Raw genomic sequence first — 27,467 nt, forward strand, 5'->3', positions numbered from 1 at the left:
CTTCCAGGCATCGCTGCCTGGAAGGCACTAGGATTAGGCAATGGTTATGGTTAAGGTTAGGTGCCTTGACGTCAACGGTCACAGTGCTGCCTGGAAGAAGACGTTGGGGGCTTAAAACACCATCAATCGTTAGGGTTATGGTTAGGGTTCATGTGTCATGACAGCGTCGTGTCACTCTTATGTAGATACCTTCAAGTAAAGTGTTACTGTCTTTTTCCGTGAAGGTGCCTTCAAATGCGGTCGGAAACGTGACAGACAGTAGTTGTGGAATATAAAGTCTACTTGTGCTGCATTAGGGGGGTTAAAGAACACAACATGTTGCACACAAATATTGACACTTCGCCCGACGCACAACCCTGCAGCAAATCGCTGGATGGCTGTTTCCCTGTCTGAACGCAGCCTAGGCCTTAACGGTGCCTCTGAAAAGGTTGGTTTTCCCTTGTTGCCTGTTGAGAATGCATTCTTACTAAGCTTAAAGTAAGGTTGTTTGTTTTCTGTTCTTAAAAAAAAAAAAAAAAAAAAATGTTGACGTTTCTCTGCACCGGAGTCTAACACTGATAAATGTATTGGACTTAACGTAAACAGCATTAACATTTCTGGTCCTGAATTCAGCTCTGGGGAATTACAAGTGCTGCTCTGTCTTGCGTGGTTATCAATGTGCCAGAAGCAGATTTAGTTAACTGCGCTGGTTAGAGAGGGCCCAGGAGAAAGTTTCTGTTTCTGAGGGATTCTGGTTAAATGAGACTTTAATCAGATGTAACGCAGTTCAGCCCGGCTGGCAGGGGCAACATTAACAGAGTGCCCACTGTAGTTAGTGTAGTGTGATCTCTGCTTTACCACTTTAGTTTGCCTTTCTTAAATAAGAGCTAATGAGGAGCATCCATTTTCTAAGACTGGAGAGTAAAATGCGAAGTAAACAAGCCAGAGTCTGGCTATGTGTTTACTGCAAAAACTTACTTTAAACCCCATGTAGGCGTGGTATACAAACTATCACTATGGCCTGCATGAAGTAATTAAAATGATGTCTTTGGCCTTTGGATGAACCTATACTTCAATACAGGAATCCATGTCTTTGAAGGTTTTATGGAGCATTTATTCAGCCATAAGGTAAAAATGAGGGCTCTTTCAAGAACCATGCAACACTTTACGGACATTTTTCCTGAGTGTTTTCGATCTTAATCTCTTAGAGCGTGTTCAGACTTGGGTCAAATTATTCAGTCGGGACAGTGTCTTTAATCTACTGCCGCTACTTTGGTCCATCTACCATGATGAAACCAAAGAAATCCAGTGGTGTCTGAGTGGGTGGCACCATTGTTCTTGTGTGTAAAAAGTAAAAAAAATGTATTTATGTCACTACCCAAGGCTAGACACGTCAAATGTTTGTTTTAGCACACTGAACGGAAATGGTGGTGAAATGCAATCAGTGTTTTTGGTTTCTATTTCTGTTGCCGTATGTGCAAATGATCCTTAAAATGTGTTTGTGTACAAACATGTATGTGTTTGTTTGTGTGTGTGTTGTGTGTGTCTGCATCTATCATAGCTAAAACTGACTTCAAACGACGGGGTACGGGAAGCCAGAGAGCAGTTCAACTTTTCATTTGAGCCTTAATTACTAAAATCAGAGAGGAGGATTAAGGGAGCGATTATGCCTGCCGGCATGACAGCCCTCTGGCCACACATTTATGCCAGCCCTGGGAAGCGAGCTGATACAGAAAAGCCGTCATGCACAACAAGCGGGCCAGGGACTCTGATTGGCTAAACTGCATTCATTTCTACCGCTTAATGGCTCCCGCTGTTACTTGTGGTCTCGCTTCTAATGTGACTCATTACGTGTTGGGGGCTTCTTTTCTTATATAGCAAGACACTCAAGCTGCGGATGTGACAACTTTTCCTTGAAACAAATTTTAGCAGATTTGTGACTGCACATTTTACAGTGTCCAAAATGTAAAAATGAGCCATTTTTCTACAGGCACAGTTTGGCCCACTTTAAATCATGCCGAGCTGTGCCGAGCCATGAAAACATGCCTCTGGCCTCCCATCCTGCTTGGACTTTCAGATACCAGCTTTCTTTACCTTGCTGTGCCATCCTATAGAAAACAAAAAAACAGCACGGTACCTCAATGTAGCCCTACCCCTATTAAAAGGTCCCATGACATGGTGCTCTTTGGATGCTTTTATATAGACCTTAGTGGTCCCCTAATACTGTATCTGAAGTCTCTTTTATATAGGCCTTAGTGGTCCCCTAATACTGTATCTGAAGTCTCTTTTATATAGACCTTAGTGGTCCACTAATACTGTATCTGAAGTCTCTTTTATATAGACCTTAGTGGTCCACTAATACTGTATCTGAAGTCTCTTTTATATAGGCCTTAGTGGTCCCCTAATACTGTATCTGAAGTCTCTTTTATATAGACCTTAGTGGTCCACTAATACTGTATCTGAAGTCTCTTTTATATAGACCTTAAAGTGGTTACACACCAACCAGACGGCCGACCATCGGGTCGAGGTCCGCTGTCTACCCCTTAGTCCTTTTGCATTAGATATAAACCAAAAACTAACATAGGTGTATAGTTCAGCACACATAAATGTGTCCTACTATGTGTTTGTTTATTAAATTGTGTTTATCTCAGGTAAATGCTAATTATTTTGTAAATCTTCCACCACTTGAAGTTCTTTCTTCTTTTTTTGTTGGTTTGTTTGTTCGATCACCTCAGCCAAGTTGACTCCCACTGATATCTGGAGGACCGTCAACACATAACTAATATCACATAATAAAAGGTAAACAACACCTTTGGGCATGCTGTGGCTCCCATGTCTGTTACATAGTGCCTTAAAGTCATGTTGGCGGGTGAAAACAATTAAATCAAGCTACTAAAGCCACCATGGGCAGTTCATGGATTCACACAGGGGCTCCCCTCACTAAAACTACGTGCGTGTTAACAAGATAAAGCCGAGACAAAATCTCTGAATCCTCTGAGTGTTTGTGAAAGCAGACGAAGGAAGGTGTGCGGGGGGGAGACACCGTACCATTGCGTTGATCTAGATGAGTCTTCATGTTGCAAAGCTCTCCTTTAATGTCTCCAGGCACCTCCATCCCCAATTTCTGATAGAACTCCCGCTGCTTCTTTATCTCCGCTGTGTAAGAGGGGGCAGAAAGAGAGGACAATTATAGAGGACAGTGTTTTACTAAACATCCTTGCGGTCACTGGAGGGGGGTCTAGTGTGTGTGTGTGTGTGTGTGTGTGTGTGTGTGTGTGTGTGTGTGTGTGTGTGTGTGTGTGTGTGTGTGTGTGTGTGTGTGTGTGTGTGTGTGCTGTAACCTGCTTCATTGGGTCGTCCAAGCCCAGCAATGACAGCAAGAATATTTAATTAAAATGTGTTTGTTTTATAGCGACGCCAAGCCAATTTGTGAACACTAGTTACAGGTTGGATGTCTCGTGGGTCGCATCCCTAAAGACAGGCGATACACGACACTTACCCTCTTGAAGTCCCGGTACCAACTTGTAGACAATGTCTTGCATTGTTCTGTCATGGCTGAAAAGAACAAGAAATTGATTAGTTACCTTATTAGTTTAGGAGAAATACTCACACCCAAAAGATATAAACCACACATCTGAAATATTAGTGATGTTATACTCTTGGTACTTCATTCTGAGGGTCCAGACCCCACCAAGGGGCCATGAGATGAATAACAGATTAGGAAAGCAGAAAATACATTACAAAATACATACACACAATATAATTTTTGACTTTTTTCTTGTAAATAAGTTCACCTATTCAGGCCTCTATATGCAGACATACAGTATGATGAGGAATAATCACTTTTTGGTTGAACTGGTGGAACCAGACATGTCCAACCTGTGATGAAAGGCTGTAAACAGACAGAGCTTTGTTCTAACGTGCCACAAAAGGCCTACAGTACAACGCTGTGCACCAGTAACTGTGAACATCCTGTGTGATCGAAAGCAGAACATCTCAAACTGACATTTACGGAGAGATGTCAAATGTGTTAAGACTGAACAATTTAAATGGCACCTGCTCACAGAGGCCAGTGTGCAGCATATGCTCTGTCAGTCAGAGTGTTAAATAGCCTTTCCCTGTTCCTCAGTGCAGGTGACACAGGTGCACAGTGTGGGCTCCGCTCTGCCACCGCTAGGCTGGTGCGTTTTGACAAGCAGCCGTCGCAGCCAGCTAACGGGCACGACATGTTGAGTTTGTTGTGGAGTAAAAACTCTAGAAAAAAAATAAAAGTGGCGTGTGAGTCATCGTATCTGGGGCCAATATTAGCTGCCCCCGGTGCTGAAGCTCGCTCCACAAAGCAGCAGAACAATGACCGCCGCTGGACAGAGCTGGTAGTATATTCTCACAGCCAAGTTTGGAGGTTCGAACACTTGTCACTGAGATACAAATCTGACACAGATACAGTACCAGTCAAAAAGGTTTGGATACACTTTTTATTCAACTGAATGGGAAAGTGTGTAAAATTTAGAGACATCTTTAAAGGTCTGTGGAACTCTGCTGGAGGGACAAACATTAATTCTTCTAAAAGATTTTTTCCTTATTTGGAGTTTTGATCATGGTGGTGGAGATCACTGTCTAGCATGTTGCTCAAATATGTATATAGGTATCATATACTGTACAATGCCTATAAAAAGTATTCACCCCCCCTCCCTTGGATGTTTCACCCTTTTGTTTCTTTTATACATGAAATCATGGTCAATATAATTTGGCTTTTTTGACAAGAATTTGCACATACAAAAAAAACCTCTTTAATATCAACGTGAAGACGGATTTTTACAAACTAATGTCAATTAATAAAAAATATATATAAAGTGTAGTAATGGCAATTTATTGTTAACAGTATCCAGAAAATACCAAAATAAGTAAAATCACCCGTTTACTATGGGTGTGCAGGTCCTTTAAGGTTTATGTTCGTTAAAATTACTGGTCATTTAGCTGTGACCTTAACTTGTATAACAAATTAAAAAGAGTTAAATATTTACTTAAAGACACCAATTCCCTTCCCAGAACTAAAGCCAGGCTGTTTCAAATTGCAGGCGAACAGAATAATGCTATGTATGATTTTGCGGTGGTTTTGTTGTTGTATGCATGTGAATTAAAATGAATTAAAGCCATCATGGAAAGCCACACTTGACAGTACAAGAGGCTGGATTAGTTCTGCTGAGCAGATTCTCTGTGAGGAGGCGTCTTGAGGGTGATTTTGAGTTTAATCTCAAACATCAACTTTGATTAATCATCTTGATGAGCAGATGGGTTTTATCTGTCATCTGATGGACGTTTTGCCTTCAAATCACTTGTGATGTTTCCCATCAAGTCCAATTTCCTGAAAACAATGAGGCAAAAAAAAAAAAAAAAAAAAGAAAAACAGCTGTGCAAAAAGCTAATGTGTTTGAAATGGAGCAATCCCTGCTAAACAATGAGTCTGCAGACAGCGCCGTTTAGACGGTAATGACTGAATTGCTGGTACATATTAAGTTTGTGTCGCATTAATCAGACATTAATGCATGAGCGCTCAGAGGGGGCACGGACAACAACATCCCTCAGAGAGGAGGATTTAGTCTGGCAGAGGGAACTTCCCAAAAATAATAAGAACACAAACGTGACTTCAAAAATATTATAAATATATATTTCATTTCAACCTTAAGAGAAAATAATTTCATGAAATCGTTTAAAGTCTCCAAACCAAATCTCCAAGCCAAACTATCAGCTGTCGAGTTGCATTGTGGGCAATGTAGGCACCAGGCTTTGACATGGAAGAAGAATGTGTGGAATAAGAAAAGAAAAAGACGATATATCTACGGGTCAGTAAAATCACGTTAATTAAAGCTGCAGACCCACAGCAATCCATGAGACAATCCACCAAGATTTCATAGTACTTTATTGTACTCACATATTTAATGAATAACTACATATATTTTGTATTGCACTAGTTGCATTCATTTATTAATTGAACCTCCTTATGTTCATGTATCTATGCCTATACACATACACAAAAATACAGATTACCCCCAGCTGATGAGTGCAAATAAACAAAAAAGGACCACCAGCACTTTGTTCCTTGGTAGTTTATTGTTCACTGGCTGTGTACTGCTGATGCCCCCAGAGGCAGCGAGCAGCTCCTTGCACACTGATGGAGCACTGACAAAACGTGTGTGTGTGTGTGTGTGTGTGTAGGGTCTGCGCCGGCTTCCTCACTCACCCGATGTACTGCAGTGGGTGGCTCTGATGAATAACAATCCTACATGTGGGGCATGTGTTGTTTTCCTCCAGATACTTCACTAGGCAGCTTCTACAGACTGGAGAGAAACACACACACACACACACACACACACACACACACACACACACACACACACACACACACACACACACACACACACACACACACACACACACACACACACACACACACACACACACACACACACACACACACACACACACACACACACACACACACACACAGATGTAAAAATAAATCCATTGACAATGTAACTGTGTATTTAGTATTTTTTCAAATGACAAATGTTTCACTTTTGTGTGCCTGTGGCTGAAACCATAATCCTGATTATCTGCTAGGTACTCTGATCACAATCACTCTTGGATTTGAGGAATGACAAACACATATTCAGCCTTTTTAAATGGTCTCACTTTCAGCTGCAAAGCAAGCAACCTTTAACAACGATGGCTCATAATTACAGCCCGACTGTGGCTGGCTGTTGTTAAAAGACATATATCATCTCGCCAAATATGTCGGCTGATACGCAAGAGGAAAATGTCAGTACAGAAGTGCCAAACATATATTTGAGGTCATTTAGAAAGTGTGTCCCCAAACAGAGTTCTTCCACCAAGTTTATTTTACACTGTACATACATCATATGTTGGTCACAGTGTTTAATTATTTTTTTTATTTTTAAAAAATGAATATCAGATCACAAATATCAGTACCAGCCTAAAAAGAAAAACAGTATTGGTGGAGCTCTGCTTGTTATGTTTATGGTTTAAAAGTTGAATCTTATTCTCCAGCTGCACCAGAAATAATAAAAGCATCAGCTGAATTATTAAACTGTAAATTTTGTTTTTTCCCTTTAGTCAATGTTTACAATTTTCTGAATCAGGTGCCACGCTCCTCGTTTCATATTGCATTCAATAATATGGCTAATATGCATTCACTGTATACAGACACATCACTACACAACTACAGCCAGCTATTACTTATCGATAAATATGTCAGTCGTTTTTTCCTATCAATAACTTATTTAGTCTATAAAATGCCCATCACAATTTTCCAGAGCTCACAGTGACATGTTTCAATTTAAAATGATGTAAAAACAGAGAAAAGTGTCAAATCTTCACTTTTGAGAGGCTGGAACCAGGGAGGCAATGTGTGGGATTCTTTATTTTTCTTAATCAATTCATTTTCTGTCGATCAACTAACTGATAAATCGACTAGACTGTGAAAGAAACAAAAGCAATTAGAGAGTTAACGTGGCAATCCTGCAGAAAAAGATCCCCACACAGATGATGAATAATCTAATATTAAAATGTATGTTTGAACATACTTGACCTTCACCTACGGAAACCTTCATGTGCATAAGACCAGACATATTTTGTGAACCAGCACTGCACACACGCCTCCATCCAATCCATCTCCACCTGACATTTTATTTTTCGCAGTCTCAGTTTTTTTTGGAGTGCGTGTCTAAACAGCTGCAATGGTGACGGGATGTGGATCTCTTTGTCTCGAGTCCCTGATGGCGGAGGCCCTTTTTTTTCTTTTCTTTTCAGAGTAAGCGGGAGAATCAAAGCATCTCGTTTACACTCCGACGCTTACAGTGAGCAGAACAGCTCCCATCTGTGGTGAAAGAGCGCACTCTAGTGGGCAGACAATGTACTACACTGTCTGGGTTCATCTCACACATCGAAATGCAAGTTGTTCTTACATACCACTGCACGCTTTTGTTACCCTTTCAGGTGTTTAGTTCGGTATCTTGTTTAAAGCTAATTGTAATTACTTTATGCTGCAAACAGCGGGGGGAAGGTTTGCTGTTGTTTGGTTTTATGTATCTAAAAATATGCAGTTTGTCAACTTAACACTCACAGTGGGGTGTGAATAGGGATTGATCTGCAAGGTTTTTCTCACTTGAAATAAACAACAGGGTTTTACTGCAATGGGTTTCAACACAGAGAGCGACTGATTGGTTCACACTCCAGTTTTGATTAGATTACTCTGGTCGAAATCCACAGACCCCCTTCATTATTTCTGCAGTAGTATTATTTCACAACAAGAACCTCAAAACATCACCTTGGCTCAGATCTCATGTGAGCAGGGCACCGGAGGTTGCAGATGGGGTAATCAGGCTGAGACCTTGTTAATAACTCAGCGGCCTCCCTAGGTCTTACAAAAAGGCCAGACTACATCCTTTTCACTTTTGCAGGCTGTAGAACACAAGCCAGCATATCATGCAGGGGGGTTAATCTGTTGGGGCACTAGGAAGCTTGTGCTGCTGCATAACAAATGAGACACACTATGGCTGAAAAATACATGAGGCCTTGCTGGTTGTACAGGAAGTATCTGGCTGGATGCGTGAGAAATCTTAAAAAGGAAGCGCTGCCCTAAAACGTGTTTCGCAAGAGTAATGGAAAGTGCCAAAAAGCCCTCAGACGGCCTACAGCTCTATTTATAATGCATTTCCTACACCTAACAGTGTTTTGGTCCAGATACGGTTATGGACGTTTACTCAAACTTAATTGTGTAAATGCAAAAAAAAAAAAAAAAAAAAAAAAAAAAAAAAAAACTTGTCATGTTGGATCCTTATCTAAATTGTGAGCTCCAGGTGAAATCACTGGTTCAGTTCTGTGTTTTTTAACTAAAATTATGAGAAAAGAAAAAGAAAATCAAGCCCTTCCTTCAACCCTACACACAGAGAAAAGAAAGAAAAGGTTATCCATGCATTTATCGCATCACACCTACACTAATGCCTTTTTCAAAGCATGTTTCTTTGTCAGAACAGCCTCCAAGTCTGAAGCAAAAACCTGGGGCTCATTTTTTTTTAAATATATTAAACATCATTTGTTTTGGCTTTTTCTTGGTGTTAAAACTTCAAATGTTGTGGTTTCGAGTGCGTCGTGTCTGTCTGGTTTATTTCCCCTTCTTTTCTCGCTCTTCGGATTTGAAAAGTGCAACACAAACAACGTTTACTTACTGGATCATATTTGAAGATGAATGGACACAAATACACAAAACGACTTTGAATGAGACCAACAGTTGAACAGGCTTCAAATAGTTGCTCACTAATCACAATGGACAATCAAATTGGCTGCTGATTCAACTTTCTAAACACATTAAAACACTTAATTGTTAATTATGTTCATATTCCAATTTGATTAAACTCCAAAAAAGAGGGAAAAAAGCTAATGTGGTCTTTATAAGGCCTTGCCAATTTAATTTTTGAACTGCTCCAACTGAGGCACAGTGAGCGTTTTATATGAATTTCTCCTTACTTTTGAAGAATGTTGCATTCGTTTGTGGAAAATGTACAAAAAAGAAGCGATAAACTTGACTGAGAAAGAGGGTTTTGCATGATTAAAAAACAATGTATAAATAGACTCTGTAGACTGTACACTATTGAGGATGTTTGTGCAACAATTAACAGATTTTATTAAATCCACCCCGTTAGAAAACACAAGGAGGACACTTTGAAGTAATGTGTGACTTGCATTTCTTCCAAGGTGCATTTTATTTAACTCTAAAATGTTTCATAAAAGCCAATTTTAGGCTTGATAGGTTTTATGTAGAGTGATAAAGGCTGTAACTGAAGATACAAACAGACAGTATTATCCTACTTTATTGAAAATACCCCTGCTAATGATGTACCACTGTGTGAATGAGAGATGGCATCTCTTACCTTCCTAAGAGGGCTAATAAATGTGCAGTGAATCTCTTTTTCTGTGTGTGTGTGCGTGTGTGTTTTAACTTCAGGTTTAAGGCACCGGGTTCCAATATTTTAAAATGATATTTATATATAAACCATGAGAGGGTTTTTGTTTTATGGGTGAGATTGCCAACCAATCAACCAAAGAGAGAAGAGGCACTTCATAGCTTCATAGCGCCACAGAGAATATGGATTGAAAGCAGCAGCGCTATAAGTCAAAATTCAGCTACAGACAGAGCTGCATGGATCACAGAGGCATTACTCTGCCTCCAGATTTCTTCCCATAGGGGACAAATCCTGAAGGTAACACCTTCAGAGCCCAGAAAAACCCTTGGAGACAAACACAACCAGTGTGTCAAATTAACAAGAGAAATAAAAAGCGAAACTGGTGAGACAAAAAGAGCTGACGACAAGACAGAAAAACAGAAACACCACCACAAGAAGAGCAGCAGAAGTGAAAATCGGAAAACTATTTGAAACCACAAAGACAGACAGGAAGTGTGTGAGGAGGGACCTACAGGTGTGTAAGCACTCGGTGACAGTGGTGGCGTCGATCAGGTAGCCATCACACAGACGACATGTGATGTGGGCGTTGATATGACACAGCTTTATCTTCCTCGTCAGCATGTCGGGGTTCTGCTGAAGAAGAGAAAAACAACATTAGGGGATTGACGCTTAATGTAAACTAGCACGAACTGACTGAACAACATCTGCCGCTGACAGAATGCAACAGTGCAGACACTGAAAAGCATTATTGGTTATAATTTTCAGTTAACATTGAATCATTATGGGCACATTAGGGCATCCGTTTTATTGTTAACAGATTGTGTGCTGTTCCAAACATTTTCCTTCACATTTCAGTGAAAAACTACAACATCAAAACCATTTACACATTAAGACACAGAAACCCTCTAGTCTGAGTAATTATAATCAATAAATAATTTTGTTTGAACTGAACTACAAAAACATCTAAGACTGAATGTACTTATTTTACAGGGAAACTGCTTATTTTAGGGGAGAGAAAAATATCTAAAAACAATACATACACATAAACAAAGAATTCATAGACCGCTTTTACTGGGTCTTTTGTGACATCGTTTTAGGAGGAAAACCCTTAAAGTTCCATGACATGCCGCTCTTTGGATGCTTTTATATAGACCTTAGTGGTCCCCTAATACTGCATCTGAAGTCTCTTTTATATAGACCTTAGTGGTCCCCTAATACTGTATCTGAAGTCTCTTTTATATAGACCTTAGTGGTCCCCTAATACTGTATCTGAAGTCTCTTTTATATAGACCTTAGTGGTCCCCTAATACTGTATCTGAAGTCTCTTTTAAATAGACCTTAGTGGTCCCCTAATACTGTATCTGAAGTCTCTTTTATATAGACCTTAGTGGTCCCCTAATACTGTATCTGAAGTCTCTTTTATATAGACCTTAGTGGTCCCCTAATACTGTATCTGAAGTCTCTTTTATATAGAACTTAGTGGTCCCCTAATACTGGATCTGAAGTCTCTTTTATATAGACCTTAGTGGTCCCCTAATACTGTATCGGAAGTCTCTTTTATATAGACCTTAGTGGTCCCCTAATACTGTACGGGAAGTCTCTTTTATATAGACCTTAGTGGTCCCTAATACTGTATCTGAAGTCTCTTTTATATAGACCTTAGTGGTCCCCTAATACTGTATCTGAAGTCTCTTTTATATAGACCTTAGTGGTCCCCTAATACTGTATCGGAAGTCTCTTTTATATAGACCTTAGTGGTCCCCTAATACTGTATCTGAAGTCTCTTTCCCGAAATTCAGCCTTGGTGCAGAATTACAGCCACTAGAGCCAGTCCCACAATGAGCTTTCCTAAAAGTGGTTACACACCAACCAGACGGCCGACCCTCTGTAAAAAAGCCAGTGGATGATCCCGACTGCCCTGCCGCCGACTGAACATGTCAGGTCGGCCAAAATGAATGTTGACAGCCCCCCAGACGGACGACGGCACGGGACACACCAAACAGATTTGAGTCACTGACCTCGCCAGACCCACAGCCGATAATCAGCCCCGTGTGTCCCGGGCTTTAGTATGTGCCATTTCTGTGTCTGTAGCTTTAAATGCTGTTGAGGAGGAGAGAAGGGGAAGGCAAGGTGGAGGGTGGGGGTGTTGCCTTAACCAACTGCCATGCTTCGCTCGTTTGCAAGCCATGATGTCTCTCTCTCATGGGTGGGCCACATTCTCTGGGCGGGTACAGCAGAGAAAGGGGAGGTAACCTTTCCCCTTATGACGTCATAAAGGGAAGATTCCAGATCGGCCCATCTGAGCCAGGGCTCGGTTTCTAGCCACTGGGGGACCATAGGCAGGCTGGGGGAACTCATATTAATGTTAAAAAACCTCAAAGTGAATGCATGGCTTCATGCCATGGGACCTTTAAGGGTCACAGGCCCAATCTGATATTAAACTGGGTGGCAGACTGCTCTGTGGGTACCACGGTGATCCCTTCCCGCAGAGGTTTTAGGTTCTATCTCTGCGGCCGCTAATCTGTCCTACTAGCCTGTGGGCGACAGTGTGCTACTTCCTGCTCATTGTATGCTGCTCTACAAGTATAGCTTAATGGCTAAATTGTACATTGCATAACATCACAGATGCTCAAATAAAAGAAGTTGTAAGCATTTTTGAAAACACAGAATGCCAAAGACAGCAGATTGCAGCATGTGGGAAGAAGGGATATAAAAGAAATCTCCAATCCGTGATGGTTTTAAATCTGAACCTAATTTAGCCTCAATAACCAGGGACATCATTAAGGGTATGTTCTTCTTTTGTACTGTATAAGAAGCGAGAAAGCACACATAGGGCCCTATTTTAACGATCTAAGCGCACCGCGTGAACCGCAAACCGCAGTTTTTGCAAGTTCCCGCTATTTTTGCAAGTTCCCGCAATTTTTGCAAGTTCCCGCAATTTTTGCAAGTTCCCGCAATTTCATTGCATAAAATTGCATAAATATCCCGCATATTCCATTGCATTTTTTAAGAAAATGTGCCACATAATCAAGGATTTTTGCTCGCAACAATCACAAAAAAACTGCATTTTTTTTTGGAAGGACTAATTCACTGTTAAAATAACAATGAAATGTTGCGTTACTGACTTTAGACCATGGTCGCAGGTGCATTTGCTATTTCAACGATGTGGGCGCAGGACGGGAAATTGACAACTGCATCGGTCTTAAACTAGCAAAGACACTTACATCGGGCTTTGCGCTGCTACTGCTACGTGTTACGTTTAACATTTAAGTGAGTCAGTCACTCACTGATAAGTGAGTCCCATCTCTTTTCGACCAATCATTGTTATCACATTTTGGTAGATATAAACAAAACAGGGAATCCATGCACATTGGGGACAGAATCGTTTTCCCAAAAAGGAAATTTATATAAATCCCCAATTACATTGAGGTTAATCAAACACACAAAAGTATTAACACAAATACCTAGAATAATGCCTCCGAGTGAATAAGCCACTGCAAGTAAAACACAGCCATAATCACAACAAGGAACATTATGTTGGATATTACTACAGCATTTTAGGTCAGCTTGCTGTGCTTCAATGTTTTCTATGCTTCGTCTTATTGTACCCAAGGAACTCGTTAGCTATTATCTCTGCTTTCCTGCCGACCACAGTCACTGTATCCCGTCTGTTTTCACCTCCTGGTCGTGTGTCTTTTTGAAGAAAACTCATAAGAGTCTATTGCAGCACTGGTGGCCTGTTTGATGATGCTATTATAAACTCTGTGGTGCTTTTACTATAATCAGAGACACACTTTCGGGTATGGGTCCACTATTCCATTTCACTAAGACATAAATTATCTCCACAACGTCCTATTGTGTGGCAGTACTTATCATTAGGGAGGTAATAGAGTCATTTATTGCTTAGCTTTTTGCTACTTTTAAACCACAGTGAAGACCAAGTGAGCCAAGATCAGCTGCACCACACAGACTCTTCAGTTCAACATGTAGCTGCGTAATCACAGTCAGACAAGCAGGGCTGACAGGGAGCTCAGTTGGTGATTCATGCTTTTAAAAAAAAAAATGAAAGTGCTACAGTTACATTTACATTCATCGGCCGTGGCTCGTTAGGGTTGCATTTCCCCCTACTCATTTCCTGGTTCTCCTTCTCCATAAACAACATTAAATCAAGGAGAGAGTTAACTTCTCCTGCAACAGATTTCCCACCGTGGTCAGAAAGCACAGGGGGAGACACTTTATTTATCCCACCATGCCTTTAGAGTTGGTACTTGCTCCAAAGCTTATCCCCGTCTCATTAGCTCTACCACACACACACACACACACACACACACAAACGCCAGCCTTGCTATTCTCTTAAAGAGATCGACACACACACCAACGCACAAGTATAAACTTTAGGCCACTTACGTAGGCTGCGGTGAAAGCTCTGTGTGGAAGCATAAATCACGCTTAAACGGTCTACTAGCTCAGAAAACATCCATCAACAGCAGATACGGTTTCTGTGTGTCCTTATTTCAATTACTACCAATGTGATTTTGTTTTACTAATTAGTGCCCAGAAGTGGCTGCCAAAAAGCGACCCCAGTTCCCTCTCATGTTTTCAAACTCAACACCAGTTATTTCAACTGGGATCAGGTGGGATAATGTCCCCTCGCTTATCAAAATTCCAGTTTTCTCTCCCCAATTTTGAAGTTTTACAGTTGCAGTTTGAGTGACTTGCTTTTAAATTTGTCAACCGTGTCCTCTGTCAACCGTGTCCTCTGCTAAGTAAGTTCTGTAATCCAGACGAACTTTGAGTTGATAAAAATACAGATACATGCAACTATCTAGTTTTGCATACAATTGTAACCGTGTGCTCACAGCTTCAAGGGCAAAAGTGTAGCCTGGGTTGTGCCTCTCAGGCTACATACAATCCAAAACACTTGGAAAAACATACCCTTCTCTGTATGTCAATTTGCAATATTTTCAAAAAAGAACTGAAGATCAATCAAAGCTAAAGCAACAGTAAAATTGTCTTCATCTTTATTAGTTGAAGTTAGTTATTGGGGCTTGCTGCTTTATCTCCCAGAAACAGTGTAACAATACACACTTTTCAACCACTTAGCTGTCAGCCAACATATTAGCGATAACAATAAAAAATAGACATAATGTGTAACTTTAACTGATGGAGTTGCTCTTAAACTTAAAAAAAAAGAATGACTTTATAAAAAAGAAAAATCATCATTTGTGATGTCATATCAAATCATTTCATTTATTATGTTTGTATTTGTTACAAGCTAGATACACCGATATAAAGTGTATCGCCCAATCGATTTTGAAATAACTTCATATCATATTTTATCCCAATTAATCTCAGGTCACTGAAGGAAATAAATTAACAAACAGTAGAAATGCCCTAAAAAGTCAATAGATGTGGTAAATATTAGTTTATCATGACTCTTATAATCCAAACCAAATTGCTATCAACAGGCTAACTGACAGAGGTTTTAATTAGGTAGATCCTACAGAGTGTCTTCATCAGCGCTAACTTTAAAAATAACAAGAAATTCAAAGAGAATGTCTGAGCTGTGGGTTTTTAAAAAGAAGTTTTCTTTTGATGAAAGTCGACAGCCCTGTGGTATCAGTTTGCCCTGAGGAGAGTGCTCGGCTGTCTGGCTCCACTCGTGGACTGACTCCTGAAGCTCTCTCTGAGTCATATTTACATTAAAGATATCATACATTGATCTTATCTGATGTTTTTGTCTACCCTACCTACTCTAAAGCGGACTGCTTCTGTCTCCACCATCCGTCAAATCAACCAACGGTTTGTTTTCAGCACATTCGCCAGCTGCAGCAGCTCCCCAACCAGCATTCTTTAACAATAGGATAACAACTCACACACTGAATGTACAACTGCTGCTATATGTTTTTCAAGGTTTCTTGTGGAGAAAAAAACACGGTAACTAATGGACCAGCTCACTGGCCTGAGTGTGTGACGGGCTGACTAACTAACAGACTACAACAGAACAAAATAATCAGATGTGGAATTACACCCAGCAGCTTCCACTCAGATAATGGCTGGTTTGGCTGGTGAGTTAGACACAGAGACAGCTGACATCCATCATTTAGAGGCTCCAGCCTGTTCTGAATTCTTCGCTGACTGCTAAAACAAGGAAAGTGTCTCAACTCTAGAGGTGAAGAACATAAAATACACTAGACAAACAGAGAGGGTATAATCGGTGTCTTTGCAGTAGGGCTGTGTATTGTCAAGAATTTGGCGATAAGATATGTCATGGGTCACGATTCAATATATTGCAATATATTTCAATACTGTGCGTAAGACGATATATTGGGATTTTTTTAAAGTATAATTTTAGAAAAACTAATATTTAAACAAAGACATGAGTCAAAGAAGATTACTTTAGGTAAACAATTCAGTAAACAGAAAATCAAACTGCCAGTTTGGGATTGTGGTTCACAGGTTCTTAGGGAGCAAATTTGTACATGCTAAAGTAAGCCAAAGTTCAGCCATAGCTACGTTGTTAGATTCTAGCAAAAAGTCAGGCACTGCTAGGCACTGTTAGCCAAGGACACTAGTGGTGCGTTTCAGCATAGCCATGTAGCGGTAGGGGGTTTAATCACAACATAAACGTGAACCACTGTCTTACATGAGTATTTTTGAACGTTTAAAAAAATAAAAACGATATTGCCTTTTTGAAAATCGATACAGAATTGCAAAATAAAATATCGCGATACTCAAGTGTATTGATTTCTTCTTACACCCCTACTTTGCAGACAGACAAGAGGCTCCAATATCAGCTTTTCAAGAACTGCCTCATGACTTTTTTAAATGATTTCATAAAGCCAATTTGTCAGAGTTAGAGTTGCAGTATTCGTCAATTATTCAATTAAGTTGATCAACATATATGTGTGAAAGGGCAACTCCGGACCCGATTCTCTGGACATTGTCCGGAGTTCATATGAGCACATATGAAACAAACAAACAGCTTGAGTCATTTTAAGCAATTTCTCAAGAGGAAATGCCAAATATTCCATAGACCAGCTTTACAATTGTGAAGATTGGCTTTTTTTGTTTGTCTTCCATTGGGTTTATAAAAGAAGCAATTTGAAGATGCTCCCTTGGGCGTCAGGAAATTGTAATGGGAACTTTTCACTATTTTCTGAGTTGGTACGCTACAGAATTGACATTTGAGATGCACATAAACAGGAAATTCTTTACTAAAGCTAAAAGGCAGTTTTACGCCTCTGCGTCGAATCGACGGCGTACCCCCGCAGACCCCTCTGTGTCGCCGTAAACCCCCCTCCGAACCCTCCGCCGTAGCTCGACGTGCACCCCCAAAAATGTGTAACTTTGTGTTGAGGCGATGCAGACCGCAAGGACTGTGATTGGTCAACTCGTCCTGTGTGTTGATAGTCGGTGTTTCAAGCAGCCTACTTTGGGGAATAGCAACACGCTAGTTCACGGACATAAGCTTTGCAAATAAACTCAGACATATCTTGGTTACAATGACGGGGTTATCCGTTTGTAAAGTGTCTATATGTCAGTAACGTTTTGAAATTAGTACTTCGCCAGCAAGCAGTACTTTTGTGGGCAGTTGTGCTAAAGTTTGCTTGTTAACATAACATAAACTGGCTAGCAGACACCTCGCAAATAACCTCAGACTTCTCACCCCCTAGCGTTATGGCGGTGAATGGAACCGCGATGCAAAGCAACCCCGACGCAGAACTCGTGGAAAGGGAGCGGCGTAGCTACGGCGTGGAGTTGACTCGGAAGCATACGACAGCCTTTACTACTACTTCTACTAACAGCAAAGCTCAACCATAAGCACCAACAAGAAACTAAACAGTATTGACCCAAGGTCATTAAATGTCATACAACTTATCTAACTTTCATTTCTGAGACTTAAGAAAACACAACAGGACCTCTCAGGGTTTTTCTTATAAGAGACAAAAGGAAACGGAAGTGTGGTTCTTACCCCTAATACCGCCATGCGTCGACTGTGGATGGTGCAGCAGCCACGTCTCTTCCTGCGGTTGTGCGGCCGACAGTGTTAGCTCCTCATCATGGAGAGCCTCTCATTGGAGCCTGTGACAGAGAGAGAAAGCAAAGCTGTTGGAAAGATTCATTCTGAAGTCTCACTGTTCATGTAACAATTCTGAAAATTGGGGCATGGTAATATCCAAACATAGTATTCTTGGAAAGAATACTACCTATAACCAGTTAAAGGAGCAGTTCAACATTTCAGGAAATACGCTCATTTACTTTGTTGCCCAGAGTTAAAAGAGAAATATCCATACCACTTTCATGCCTGTCTGTTATACAGTCCCTCCAGAAAAACGTGATTATGCGATCGCATATTTCAATGCATAATCATCCAAATTCCGCATATTTATGCAGGGGCAGCATTTCTTCCAAATATGCCACACTTTTGCCACTTAAATTGCAAATTTCCACGCAAAATATGCAGGGCTTGGATGATTTCATAATCCCTGCATTTTCGTTGCAAAACGGTCACATATATCTTAGCAGAAAGTTGAAAAATGTTGCGTTTACTTCAGCCATTTCACCCTGTTGCATCATCGAAAAGCAGGGTATTGGGGGAATTTTTCATCAAACCACAGTTTTTGCAAGTTCCCGCAATTTCATCGCATAAAATTGCATAAATATCCCACATATTCCATCGCAATTTTTAAGAAAACATGCGGCATAATCAAGGATTTTTGCCCGCAACAATCACAAAAAAAAAACTCTTTTTCTGGAAGGAATGGTTATATTTAAAGCATTCAGCAGTCATTTAGCTTAGTTACCCATAAAGACTGGACTAGCCAGCACACCCAAAACTCACCCAATCAACACATTAAATATAAACGACAGCTCACTGTTTTAGGAGCGTTAAGCACTGGGCTATTTCTTGACCGGGAGCAGTTTCCCGGAAACAACTGAGACTCCAAGAAGTTAGTGGTCCTGGTCAAGAAATGCCATGTCGCATAACACCTAGATAAAATGGCACGTTGTCATTTTGCCACTTCGGTTTTTGTACAAAAAGTTATGTACGAGATATAGTGGGTTAACTTAAGCTCTTTGGGAGGTGCTCATAGGTGGACTTTATTACTTTTGGACAGAACCAGGCTTGCCGTTCCCCCCGTTTCCAATCCATTTTCCATATTTATTGTCAAGTCTTCTCGTTTAACTCCCGCGCTCTGTGTCTGACTACTTCTTTTATTACAACCTCTGAATTTGGTTTGTTTTTACTGGGCAACCAGAGAGTCAAACTGAGATGGAAACTCCAAGGAATAAATATTTCACAGTACCACCCACACTGTTTGATTGACGAGCCAAATACCACAGCATATGAATGCTTGACAAGAGAGAACAAAAAAGAAAGAAAAGAAAAAAAGAAGATGATCTCATGTATTGCCACACACTAGTTTGATACTATACAGTGTTCCTAAAAGTTGTGGTTATCCTCCACAGAGGGCAACAGATTTCGATCCTCCAGCACTGCCATCACTTTGTGCGATTCATTCCTTAAATTGTAGGAGTCCGACCACTCCAGTCACGATAGGAAAAGGGAATGCCTGGCGAACACCCACCACTCTTTCATCCTCCTCCAAACACACAATACATACACAGTTTAAAATAACAAAAAAAGGCTGCCTTTTAAGTCTCCGGTGACAACAGTAAATTTGCCGGGCTGCCTCTGTCTGCTCATCAGACCATGAAATTAGCCCAGTTGGTCGACAGAGATGAAATGTGGCAGGGTGAGGGGGGCTGAACACACACACACACACACACACACACACACACACACAGAGAGAGAGAGAGAGCCGCCACGCGCTGATGAGCCTCACGCTGATGTTATCCTTACATGACGCCCGGCGACTCCTCTGTGACGTAATGTTTGCAATGTTTTATTTGTGCCTTGTTGGGGTTGAGTTGAGGTCATGTTCACACCGAGCAAACTTTAGGAGTGTTTCCTTTTTCTTCTGTTTGGTTTGCTCAGACAGGTGTGGGAATATATTAGAAAACAGATGTGGATATCTGCTATCAAGCAGGTACTTATACTTGAGAAGCTCAACATGTGCCAAGGGCAGATGCCAAATGACAAAATTAAATGAAGTCATGAAGTGAGCAAAAAAGCATATTTTGACTAGGGCTGCACGATATGGAGGGAAATATGCAATAACGTTGCTCAATATCACACTACCGATATTACTTGCAATAAATAAACAGATATTAAACTGTGTACTCAGTTCTGCCTTTCAGCTGCTTTCAGTATTCTGCTAAAACGCAACAAAATCGCTTGTTGAATTTCAAACAAATTTAAAGAAATAATTTCCAACATTCTTATATTGAACAAATTGTACATTGATTGAATTGAATATAAAAGGCACCACTGACATCCGTCAAGTCATTAAAGCCTCCTTCTTTCACCTCTGCAACATCGCCAAAATCAGACCCTCTCTCACACCCCCCGCTGCTGAAAGACTCATTCACGCCTTCATCTCCTCCCGACTGGACTACTGCAACTCACTTCTCCTCGGCATCAGCTCTACCAACATCAACCGACTCCAACTGGTCCAGAACTCAGCCGCCCGCCTCATTACCCGCTCCAAATCCTGGCACCACATCACTCCAGTTCTAAAACAACTCCACTGGCTTCCTATCTCCCAACGGATCACCTACAAAATCCTGGTCCTCACCTACAAAGCTCTCCACCATCTGGCCCCCTCATACCTTACTGACCTCCTCTCCCCCTACCAACCCTCACGGTCCCTCAGATCCACCTCAGCCGGTCTCCTCTCCATCCAAAAGTCCAAACTCCGCAGTTTTGGGGACAGAGCATTCTCCAGAGCAGCTCCCAGGCTCTGGAACTCCCTCCCCCAAGAGATCCGCACCTCTGAGTCCCTCACCATCTTCCAGTCCCGCCTCAAGACCCATCTCTTCAACTCTGCCTACCCATAGCCCCCCCCCCCCCCTCCATTTTTCATCTGAATCTTGTTTTGTTCTACTTGTTTTGTTTTGTTTTGTTCTACTTGTTTTGTTATGTTTTTAATCTACCCTGCCCTGTAAAGCGACTTTGAGTCCATGAAAAGCGCTATATAAATTCAATTTATTATTATTATTATTATAAAAAAAAAGAATGACATTTAAAAGGGCATTTTTTTACTTTTATTTTGTTTCAACGTACACAAAAATTTGAAAGTGTCTTTCGCAATATGTCGCAGCCTGTCGCCATATGGTTATACTGTATACTGCGCCAGTTGATATCGCGAGGACGACAAAAAACAATATATTGTGCAGCCCTAATTTTGACTATAGTGAGACAACACCAAAACACTCTAAAACGTGTACCATTGTATACCCGAGAGCATGTGGACACCCAAACATGACACCTATGGGATTGGCATTGAATGACGAGGCATTTTTTGATACTTGATGCTAAGGAGGCAATTCCGTCGGTGCCTAAAAAGGATTTATAACATAAAAGTAAGGGTTAGTGTTGGAGACACCCCACAAAAATACACAATCCACCTCTGAGTTCAGTTCACTTCAGAACTGAAGCTGCTGCATTCAGGGTCATTTGAGGGTACCAATTGTGTGAATGCCAGTAAAATACATTAAAGTGCTCATATTATGCTCATTTTCATGTTCATAATTGTATTTAGAGGTTGTACCAGAAAAGGTTTATCTGGTTTAATTTTCAGAAAACACCATATTTTTGTTGTACTGCACATTGCTGCAGCTCCTCTTTTCACCCTGTGTGTTGAGCTCTCCGTTTTAGCTACAGAGTGAGGCATCGCACTTCTATACCATCTTTGTTGGGAGTCGCACATGCGCAGTACCTAGGTAAGTACTGCTAGCTAGTCATTTGCAGAGTATAACGGTGTGCCACTCTAGCAGCTAGGCGAGGAATAATGTCGTCCTTCACATCCACTTTTGAATATGTTCCTAAAATGATGTAATTGCTCCGCAACTAGAAGCTAGTTTACACTCTTTATTTGGTAAACTCATTGGGGCCTCTGTCCTATGTTCATTGCTCACATCTGCTTTCTGTTGCCTGTGCGTGTATTCAAGTAGAAATGTAAGAAATTCCTCTTGGTGGCAGCAGTACAGTGACATTTATACCGACATTTTTTAGGGGGGAAGACATGCAGGAAATCGTCACAGGTCAGTAGCCAAAAAATGTGAACATCGACAACTTCTCAGTCGCTCCCCCATTTCTGCCCAAAACGGTCTCCTAAGCCCCTCGACCGACAAGAGAGAATGAATGCGTGTGCATTAGCTTTCAAATTATTGTAATTTTTTTAAAGTTTTTAAAAAAAATTAAAGTCTTAACATGAATCCAACATATTATTAGCAAACATAAATCCCCACTGCTAACTGGCCAATAGGTAGTCACTAAGGCCATCCACAGATACAGTTCATCCTAAGGATTTAATGTGCCACATGTATGTTCAACATAATTTATAAAATCATGCCAACAATTATTAGGCTATTTGAATAGCTTAGTATTTTCTGCAAAAAAAATTATGAATAAAGGCTTTAGGCCGCCCTACACGTTACTGTAGGCCCAGGTTAATATGAAACTTCATTTTATACAATATATGTAGTAGGGGGTCCCTGCTCCGTCTCTCTTTCAGTTAAGGGGTCCTTGGCTTAAAAAACGTTGAAGACCCTGGTCTATACAATATCCGAAAGCAGTGAAAAAAGTCCAAGGTGACATCTTAAAGTCTTGTTTTGTCCTAAACCCATAACGACCCAAAGAGTATCAGTAGAAGGCTAGAAACCAGGGAATATTCACGTCTGAGAACTTACGTATTATCGCAGCTCTTAAAAAAAAAGAAGAAGAAAAAGAAAATCAGCTTACATCAAGAAGTCCTGTGTGTTACTATTAGGATCTCCAGAAGCCTCTCTGACATTCAGTCCCAACATCAGATGAAAGTGAAGGGAACTGATGCTGCTAATGTTAACTGTAACCGTAGTGATTCACAATGATCATCATCACGCATCCTCCCACTGAAACCTGTTGACTATGCAGCAACCGCTTCCCACAAACCCACTGACAAACCCACTGAGTTCACACCACCGGTACGTTCAGAAACCAGTTGCTCTGGTTTTATCAATCATGTTCTATGACAACAAGTAGAGCTGGGCAATATATTGATATTATATCGATATCGTGATATGAGATTAGATATTGTCCTAGATTTTGGATATGGTAATATGACATAAGTGGTGTCTTTTCCTGGTTTTAAAGGCTGCGTTACAGTAAACTGATGTCATTTTCTGAACTTACCAGACTGTTGTAACTGTTCTATTATTTGCCTTTACCCACTTAGTTATTATATCCACATTACTGATGATTAGTTATCAAACATTTCATTGTGTAAATATTTTGTGAAAGCACCAATATTCAACACTACAATATCGTTGCGGTATCGATATCGAGGTATTTGGTCAAAAATATCGTGACATTTGATTTTGTCCATATCGCCCAGTCCTAACAACAAGAACAAATATTATCACAGCTGCCTACTTCTTTGTGTGTTGGATCCTGAAATGAAAATGAAAAGGTTTCAAGAAAACACTTAAAAAAACCACCAGAAATTTGCTCTTGAAAACTTAAGTTAAAAAAATGTTTAGCACGATCTGGACAGCTTACTTTTCCTCATGTATTGGGTGCCTTGATGGTATTTATTTAGGCTCAAAGAGAGGTACACGTGGTGGCTTGTTTGCTTTATGGTCTGTCTGGTATCTTATCAGTCTGAGCTGCAGAGGTTGCAGCTTGCTCACCCTCTAAAAAAGGTCCTGACACACCAAGCAGACGGACAAGAACTAGTGGCGATGAAGGCTGACTGTGGCATCACCTCACGTCGCCTTTGTCTTGAGCAAAAAAAATGCACTTGAACACACCGTGAAGACTACAGTCGACGGCCAACTACCCACTGCGCCTGAGTGAGAGGAAATTACTCCGGACATAACCCTTGCATTTACAGCATTACAAACTAGGTGTCTGTGGCGCCGAGTTTGTAGGTCACAAGCAGCGGAGAGTTAGTAACGCATTCTCCATCACGCAGCAGTGGTTGGCCCGTCAGAGAGGGTAGGCAGAGCTAACATAATAGACTTTTAAACCGTCTTAAACGGTTACTATGGCCAAACAAAAGTGAGATCAAAAAAAAAAAAACATCCATAGGTGCTGCCAAAGAGAACGAAGTTGTGATCTTCGAGACTGTAACTTTCAGAAATATGTGTGTGCATGTTTTTCATAGTGTTTGGTAAATAAATGATAAACATGATAGTGTTCCCCTCCAGCTGCTTTGGCTCATTAACCCTTGTGTTGTCTTCCCAAAAAACACTTTTTCCCAACGTTTTTGACGCCTTTTTTCACAGTTTGTTTTTGCTTTTTCCAACGTTTTAAATTGTTACATTTTTCTTCTTCACATTTGCATCGCATATTTCTACGTCCCATAATTTCTGATATAAAACAAAAATTGAAAACTGGTCAATGTGACCCGAAGTCAACACAAGGGTTAAGGAGAAACAACAGTAGAACTAAATGAGATTTCTAGCAGAAAATGTTTCTACAACTACAAGAATTCCCCCACAATAGGCTGAAGAGAGGAACAGATATTACTGCTGAGTGAGTCACTACAATAATTTTGTCCTGACCTTATCAATGTCAAAATCTATTTATTTTTTTAAATCCACGAACTGAAATTGGTTTCTAGTTGTCACTTTTACATGATTATTCTGTGGTCACAGCCAAATTGTCGAGACTGTGGCTCCATTCCACTGCTTAATAATGGTCGCTTGTAACGCTGGTGAATGGGAAATTGTTGCACCAGTCACTCAGGATAAGAGGATCAGCTAAATACCTTAAATGTGAAACGTTTTTGAGGGTTGATTTCCTTTCTGGTGCCCTTACGTAACAAAGTGAAAGCAGAGCAGAGTCTTGCTGCCTTAGGTCAGTGAACCAGCGTGTTGCTACTCCCCAGAGTAGGCTGCTTGATACACCGACTATCAACACACAGGACAAGTTGACCGATCAGTCCTTGGGGTCTGCGTTGCCTCAACGTGAAGTTACACATTTTTGGAGGTTCACGTCCAGCTACGGCGGAGGGCTTGGAGAGGGGCTTGCGTCTTTTTGATTGGTCCGAACAGCTCTGGTTCGAGCATAGTTGCTCCACATCGGATCAAGTCCAGACCAAACTTCCCGACCTCAAATGTTGTAGGCGGGGCTAAGTTCTGCAGGCATCCAGGCTAGCAACAAGTGGTAAAAAAGCTCAAAATTTTCAGGTACAAATTATGCAGGTGGGCCACAGGTGTAATAGAGGAGAAGACAAAAACAGAAGAAAGAAATTCAAATATTATTTGGCACTGTAGTCTTGACTACATGGCCTTTCATCTCTTTCCTTAATAATATATAGGCTACATTTTTGTTGCCCCACTTCCAACAACGTCACACTCTCTTAGCATATGTTTACATATTTAAATACGGATATCCGAGTCTATAGTTTGGTGCTGTGACAAACAAGGAATGCACTCGAAGCGGTTATGGCTTCCGGGTGGCAGCAGTACTTACTATGAGCCACTAATAGAATGTAAGTCATGCCTTGGCCAATGCAAAAACACGGATAGAAGTCCTCCGGATACAGCCAAGTCTGGAGATTAACAACATTTGCAGTCAATCATGAGCTGCACAACTGTCTCAGTAGCTGATAAGTACACACACACTCTGGCACCACAAAGAGCCCCTGTTGGCCTGCCTGTGTTTGGCCTCGGTATAAATTGGCTGCCAGCTGGCGTGGCGGACACTGAAGGCCTGCTTCAGTGGACGGAGCCAGGAGGAGAGGCCTTTTCTTGTTGTGGGAGCTTTGGCTTCACTTCAGCACACACACACACACACACACACACACACACACACACAGTACACAATAATTTCAACATGCTCTTGCCCAACTGTAAGCATTCACACAACCGCCGTCACACACAGGTATTGTCTCCTCTTAATTCTGTTTGATGGCCCTCAATCCTGCAGCCAGGATTCAATGCCTGGGGAAATCAGGCAGACAATAGTCGCCATCCAAAGAGAAGCAGACTGCAGCCGGCCAGGAGGGCGTACGCGCTGCCAAGAAGCAGAAACACTTGAATAATTAAGCTTTGAGTTTAGGTTGTGAAGGCCAGGAGTGAAGTTAGTGATGCTAATGTGTAATACGCCTCGCAGGTCAGACACAAACACAGAGAGAACAGACCCAAAAACTGAAACTCCTGGCTGCTTAGGTTTGTAAAGATATGATGGGTTTCTATTCATTTATTTTGAACAGTAGTGCCAAGTGTCAAAAGCCTCCTGCTGGGGACTGAGATAACATTTTTGCCCACTGGCAACTTCAGTGAACTATTTTCATTGTAAAAAAAAAAAAAAAAAAAAAAATAAGGAAAATTTCAAAACACTGAACACTTTCCAAAAAGGCAACATGTCACAACAGGCTATAAAACTGAAAGCTTCTCTGATGCTATGAAATTTAAAATAAAAAAAATACAATAATACAATTCCAACAATAAAAATAAAATGTATGCATTAGCAATGTTTAAATTATTTCCACCGTGTCTACTGTATATTTAAACGTTCAAAGCACCAAACATTTACCATTCCGGTAATCAACACTTGTGGGTGATGCTGTTGAATGTGCGTTTGCGTGTTAGACATGGTTCCATTCACATAAACTACAACGGTAGAGCAACGGCTACACGCTGTCCTTGTCTAATACAAAAAGTCTGTCCCAGAGGCAGACAAGAGACACAAAGATTCAGCCATCTGGTCAAAGTCAAACCAGCAGACAAAAACTTTTAACTGAAAGTTTAGTCTACGCTCACTCACTTTGACAGGTAACCTGGAGGCAATTATATATGTGACAAAAATGTATGAAGTCAGAATCCACCATTCATGCAGATTTTTTTAATTCACCAGATGTATCTGAAGTAGGGCTGGGCGATATGGAGAAATTCAAATATCACGATATTTTTGACCAAATACCTCGATATCGATAACGCAACGATATTGTAGTGTTGACTATTGGTATATTGATAACTAATCATCAGTAATGTAGATATAATAACTAAATGGGTAAAGGCAAATAATAGAACAGTTACAACTGGTCTGGTAATAATTTCAGAAAAGTACATCACTTTACTGTAATGCAGCCTTTAAAACCAGGAAAAGACAACATTTATGCCATATTACGATATTACAATATCCAAAACCTAAGACGATATCTAGTCTCATATCACGATAGATATAATATCGATATAATGCCCAGTTCTAATCTGAAGTCATGCGAGCTAAAATAATTTGATCGACAAAAAATGATTTTGCATCTATTTGGATAATTGACCATTTACGTGATTTGTCAAGCGTTTCTCACAATTTCTGGACATTTCATTGGCAAAATGTTAGTCAAGAAAACAAGGTTTGTTATTTGTAGCCCTAAACACGCTCTTTTC

At 40.7% G+C, this 27,467-nt stretch overlaps 1 protein-coding gene across 3 annotated transcripts in view; it reads right to left on the reverse strand.

Moving 5' to 3' along the window:
* The window catches only part of pcgf3 (polycomb group ring finger 3), a 65,404-nt gene that overhangs the window by 15,443 nt on the left and 22,494 nt on the right, over window positions 1–27,467 (reverse strand). For 2 of the 3 annotated variants that reach the window (XM_028589939.1, XM_028589941.1), the window contains exons 2-6: window positions 17,938–18,047; window positions 10,475–10,595; window positions 6,221–6,317; window positions 3,479–3,534; window positions 3,028–3,135 (exon numbers count right to left, since the gene is read on the reverse strand). In XM_028589939.1, coding sequence (XP_028445740.1) covers window positions 3,028–3,135; window positions 3,479–3,534; window positions 6,221–6,317; window positions 10,475–10,595; window positions 17,938–17,952 — 397 coding nt within the window. In that variant the 5' untranslated portion in view covers window positions 17,953–18,047. The remainder of the gene's footprint in view (window positions 1–3,027; window positions 3,136–3,478; window positions 3,535–6,220; window positions 6,318–10,474; window positions 10,596–17,937; window positions 18,048–27,467) is intronic. The other variant, XM_028589942.1, reaches the window with a different exon arrangement.

Source organism: Perca flavescens, chromosome 10, assembly GCF_004354835.1.
Source record: "Perca flavescens isolate YP-PL-M2 chromosome 10, PFLA_1.0, whole genome shotgun sequence".
In the NCBI taxonomy this organism is placed as follows: Eukaryota; Metazoa; Chordata; class Actinopteri; order Perciformes; family Percidae; genus Perca; species Perca flavescens.